The sequence below is a fragment of the Populus euphratica genome, unplaced genomic scaffold, assembly GCF_000495115.2.
Source record: "Populus euphratica unplaced genomic scaffold, PopEup_1.0 scaffold4795.1, whole genome shotgun sequence".
NCBI lineage: Eukaryota > Viridiplantae > Streptophyta > Magnoliopsida > Malpighiales > Salicaceae > Populus > Populus euphratica.
Genome location: NW_011504577.1, coordinates 1 through 5,629, shown reverse-complemented (window position 1 = coordinate 5,629; position 5,629 = coordinate 1). Strand labels below are relative to the sequence as shown.

The following is a 5,629-nucleotide window of genomic DNA, read 5'->3' as shown; positions in this document are numbered from 1 at the left end:
AACTTTCATCGTGAAATGAAACTTTTTAACATTAAGAATAACTATTTTCGTTGTTGAATATCTTTCTAACTAGAAGATTGAAAAATAAATTAATTAAATTTTAGGAAATAACTGTTGCAAATTTGGAGTGAGCCATATTTCCTTCCTGTTTAACTTTTCATACCTCTAACTTTTAATATGGTATTACCTCCATAATTTCAAGCCAAATTCCATCTACGTAGACTATACAAAGGTTTATTTGAAAGGGAGAAAAAAATTCAAAAAAAAAACGAAAAAACAAAAACAAAGGATTGTTTTGGTATAATTAAAACTGCAACAATCTGTGGTTCTTCTTATGGATTCGTGAAATTGTTGGGTGACAAATTTTGAGAGAAACACAAAACACCGTGACTTTCTCTCTCTCCCACCTTTCAAATTCAATGCAGAAGCTGATTAATGGGCAGTGACCACCAACCAATGCTAAAAAGGCCACAACCCAAAACATGCTCGGAGGAAGAATGGGGTTTGCCCCTATGAACGACAACTTCGTTAACAACATTATTCGGCCTTGGATTATGCTACATAGCCTAGCTACATAGCGTAGACTAAAAAGAAAAAGGGAGAGCGCACAGAATCTGATTACAAGCCGAAACGACAAAAGGCTTGCCACAAGACAGTATAGCAGAGTAGTAAACGGAGCAGCGGTTTTGTTGGACCCAACAAGGAGACAGATTGAATCTGCAAAATATTATTTCACACCACACATAAATCGGGGCTGCATCAGCATCATCAGTAACCTTCTCTAATTCCAAGATTAGACCATAAAGAGAGTTTTTGTGTTAAACTAGGATAAAACGAGGGCAGGAGAGACTGTATATCTTGGCAAGAGAAAGAAAGATGGCATCTTCACTCTTTCGAGTTTTGATACCTCTACTCTCTCGCTCTCTCTCTCTTCCTTTGAGAAAAGAAAATCTTTTTACTGTTCAGGTTTCCACTTTCCCCACTTCTCTGACCACTAAAGACACCTCTTGTATCCTGACTTGAGGACCCATATGGGATAAATCCAAAAACACCCATGATTTTAATGACATCTATAGACACAGTACCCTTTCTCTGTTTCCTTTGTAATCAATTCATGGGGAGAAGACAAGCATGCAAGGCCGATGCTAATTCTGCTATTGATTTCAAGAGATTACTAGTAACCCTTCTACATTCAGAGTAGTAGTAACCAGCAAGTGCTAATAAACTAGTCATTAAGCTTGATCACTAGGCAAACGTTCCTCTTAAACAAGGCATATTTACACGGGATAAAATTAAAAACAAATGGGCTGATAACTGATTTCCTAGTCCACCTGTGCTCGTTTCAGAAATCATCATTTTCTTTACAGAAACCTCAAAAGATCATCGTCAGTCTCTGATCCATCGATCTCATTTTCCCGCCCTTTTTGGGTCCACGGAAGAACCTTTCCCTTCATGGTCTGATGCCTTCCTCGCCATTATTTCCAGTGATTTCTCATGAGATGGATCACTCGCTGACCTTGATAGCACAGAGGAATCGGAATCTGCAGAAAACCCAGCAAAACAAGACCAAAAACAAAATCCGTCAACTACAGGGCAGAGTATTTGGTAAGAGTAATTAGAATAATTAATTACATTAATGACTATTACCTCGAGATGCATTAAATGACCTCTTGCAATGAAGAATAGCACTCTGGATCCCATCCTGTTGCTGCAACAGCGAATCATCTCTCCTATTTGACAAAACAGGAACCGGATGAGCCGCCGCCGCAGATGAAGCTGATCTGCTTTTCCCTAAATGCTTACACACAACTCTCAACCCAGCAGGCAAATTCCCCTGTTTAGGACCCTTCATACTACTCACCGCCACCGTCGGAGCTTCCGCGCTTTCCTTCTCCTTTCCTCCATTATCAGTCGTTATTGGTTTCTGGGCCACCGTGGATGGTGACGGAGGAGCGGATGTTTTTGGTCCGGAGCCGAAACTTAATTGCCCGGAGAATTTCAGCTTTTCACCATACCGTTTAGACACACGGATATAAAGAGGCTTAACTTTCTTTAAATACTTCTGCATTACATCCTTAGAAAACTTCTGCTTATCATCTGAAAAAGCAGCATCGGCAGCAGAAGCAGTTGATTCTTCGGCAGAATTCTGCTTCTGCTGTGATGACTTGATGTTTTTGCTATTCTCCCTGGTAAAGAAGGACATTATAGGAACTTCCTCGACCTTAAATTTCACAGTGAAAAGCTTACTTTGCTTGCCATTTTCCTCATCTTTCTCGCCTTGTTGTTTAGGAGCAGCAGAAGCTAATGTCGGCACGTTAGCTTCTGTCTTTTCATTTGTTGTTGTAGTGTTTGGTTTTCTCTTCAATCCCGACATGAAGACGCGAAATTTTGTAGCAGATTTTAGCAATGACACCGAAAACTGAGAGGATTTGGAGTTCAGCTCAAGCGAGGATGACTCAATCGGCACAAGCCTTCCTTTGAAAAACAAATCATCGGAAGGAGAAAGAGCAAGATTTTGATCCCTCCTGTCATTGCTAGACGCCGAAGAGAGAGTGAAATTGAACTCCCTCTCTTCGTCCATCCCATCATCATCATCACCAGAAGTGTCAGCAGCATCGTTTTCCTCATCAGAACCAGCACCATTGTTTTCTTTTATCTCATCTTTGCTTTCTGCTCCTTCCTCTTCTTCTTCGTCAGGAACTGCAAACTCCAAGTCAAAAAAAGGCCCATCATCGTCATCATTCTCATCATCAGTTTCCACTCTGTCTGGAGACACAGCAGAGACAATTGTGGTGGCGCGTGAGTTGTAATTGCCATCTTCACCGCACCCTCCACCATTAACAGCAATACCACCACCTCTCCAGTACTTGAGCAAGCTGAAAGCTTCCATTGTTGGGAGAGCCAGAATAGTAAAATGAAGAAATAAAGCGACTTCAGGGAAATAAAAGAGGGGGCGAGTCTTGTTTTAAAAGAGGGAGAAAGGGGAGACGAGAGAGAGAAAGAGAGAACAAGGGTTTTTTTTTTTTTTTAATAAATAAACGAGGGGGTAGCTTAGGTGAATGGGAGTTGCAGAATAGTACCTGAAAATGGGGTGGCAGAGGGCCAAGCTTTTTTACTGGTACAGAAAGAGAGAGGGGAAGGGGAAGAGGGGATGGCTTTTATTTTGTCTTGATTTGTTAGGGTGCTGCAGGTTAGTCATGTGAGACCAGGCTGCGAGTCAGGAGTTGTAGAGAGTAGAAGATAGGGTTGTTCAGTGATGTAGAGATACAGTACAGTAGGGCAGAGCACACGTATATTAGTACATCTGCGTGACCATTACCATTTGTTCAACGAAATTCAGTGAAGGGAGCCTTTTTTTTTTAATTAATATGAATGTTTAGATTGATTTATGTATATTTTAATTAATTGATATTAAAATTAATAACAGTGTAATTTTCCAGACTTGGATGTAATTATCATTATCTTTGTTCGTTACATGCAATTATGCGAGGATAGATAAGTAAGAATTCACGCTGTGTACTTTGGCAGTCTGTGGCACTATAACCCGTGATCTGGTTAAGAATAGAGATGGCAATGCAGAATAGCGATAATTGAAAATTAAAAAAAAACGTGGGAATAGTATGAGCGTGAGTTTTTGGACTCTCGTATTTCTAAAAAAATTAATTTTTTTATATATTTTAAATTATTTTAATATGTTGATTTTAAAAATAATTTTTTTAAAAATAAAAAATATTTTAATATATTTTAATATACAAAATACTTTGAAAAATAATCAATCAATCATACGTAACGGTGGAATTTTCAATTTTTTTACTATCATAAAGAACAGCCAGCGGTTCTATAATTGTGGTAGATGCTAGTAAATTAGCTTCAAACTTCTCGGTCACATATCCCGCAATAACGGATAAGAATCGGTCATTTTATCAACTAGAGGCGAAATCATTTCTACCTGCGAAGGGAGGTTTTCATCATGAAGAGATTGACTAGTTTTGGTGATTATTAAGTGAAAATCGGCTGTGTACTGTTGAATAGAAACTGTTCACGTATTTGCAAGACATTGTGGATGTAGATGTATTTTTTCATAATTTATTTTAAGCTAGGGGGATAGCCGAGTTGTATCGTATTCGTATGTATTGAGTAAAATCTTTAAATATAGAGTAATATAAAATCCTTTTTAAAATTATATCTATTTTTTTTTATATCATCAAATAGCCAAATCATGGGAGATGACTTGTAAACTTGGAGAGTCCTCAGTGGATTCGTGTATTTATATGTAATTTAAAAAATATAAATAGTAAGATTCGAAGAAGTATGATGTTTATAAAAATTGTTCGTGGCTCTTTTTCTCACGTACATAGTTAATTTATATTCATAATAGTGAAAACAGACTCTTTAAAATAAAACAATTATAATTATAATTAATGCAACGCTAATTCTACTAGTTGATATAGTTGAAGGATCCCTTCCACTATATCTAGGTTCAAGCCTTGACGTGTATGTTTGTTATCCTCGTGGTGCTTTACATGTCTACTGAATTTATAGAGTATTCAGTGGGTCGTGGGAATTAGTCGTGGTGCGCGCAAGCTGGCTCGAACATCCCATGTAAATCAAAAAAAAAAAACTACTAAAACCATGAATTAAATTTTTATTCATGACACATGTTTTGTTGATTTATGCTATATAAATTAGATCTTATTCAAACAAGGGACTGTAATTGCTGTTCAGTGCATGCAAGTAATAAGAATTTTGTGTTCTTTATCGTGTTCTTTATCGTAGCTGTAATTAATATTCAATTCGGTAACAAATACAAGAAAAGGCTTAATTTATTGGGTAACAGTGCTCAGTTATTTTTATTAAAAGCACGGGTTCAATTATTTTTATTATAAGAGCTTTGTTTTTTTAATATATTTTTTTAATGTTGATCTAATCAAGTTTGACTCATATTTGATTGAGTTAATTAAGTTATTAAAAACACAATTAATTTAATTGAATTTCATCCCATCAATTTCTTATCTAGTTATCTCGGGGCAGACTCTGTATCATAAATTTTATAGATCAGCTCAAGTCAAACTAACTATATTATATATTTCTAATTTGCTTCATAGGAATTTTTATTATACTCTTACTATCCAATCAACTTTATTTAAATTGCAGTTTCTAAGACATTCAGGAGAATACATGTGCATGAAAAGAAACTATGCTGAAGGACGCTATGATATTTGTTGGAGGTGTTACATTCATATCAGTTTTATATTTTTTTGATATTTTTTATTCACCATGCAATAAAACTAACCTAAACTCTAAAACGAAAATGGATTTTTATTATTATTATTATTAAAACAACTACCCGCATATATTACAAGAACTTTATTCGTTCTATTTCTTTTATTTTTGAAGGAAAAAACTGAACTTTCTTGTAACAAAAGGTACAAAAAAAATATTAACTCAATTTCTAATGATGTTTGGAAGCTATCAGTGTGCATCCTCTAATGATTATTATTTTTAAGAGTTTCGTGCGTATATTCCTAAACTATTAGATAAATACTGAATATGCACTTGATGTTTTACTTCCGTTTACTTAAACTTTATTCCACATGCTTTAAAGCTCAAATAAACGAGTTTAATTATA

General features: G+C 35.9%; 1 protein-coding gene across 1 annotated transcript; it reads right to left on the bottom strand.

Moving 5' to 3' along the window:
• Positions 1-1,198: 1,198 nt before the first annotated feature.
• LOC105120095 (probable membrane-associated kinase regulator 2) lies at positions 1,199-3,272 on the bottom strand. Its single transcript, XM_011018279.1, has 2 exons — positions 1,648-3,272; positions 1,199-1,541 (listed from the first exon to the last, which is right to left on the bottom strand). The coding sequence occupies exons 1-2, from the start codon at positions 2,888-2,890 to the stop codon at positions 1,408-1,410; spliced, it is 1,377 nt and encodes a 458-aa protein (XP_011016581.1). The 5' UTR covers positions 2,891-3,272; the 3' UTR covers positions 1,199-1,407.
• Positions 3,273-5,629: the final 2,357 nt, after the last annotated feature.

What these genes read in the sequence shown, in the direction of transcription:
- LOC105120095 (XM_011018279.1), bottom strand. Translation starts at nt 2,890, where the DNA reads ATGGAAGCTTTCAGCTTGCTCAAGTACTGGAGAGGTGGTGGTATTGCT. An exon ending in GTCATTTAATGCATCTCGAG is followed by an intron (nt 1,542 to 1,647) that starts GTAATAGTCATT and finishes GGTTTTCTGCAG; the next exon opens with ATTCCGATTCCTCTGTGCTA.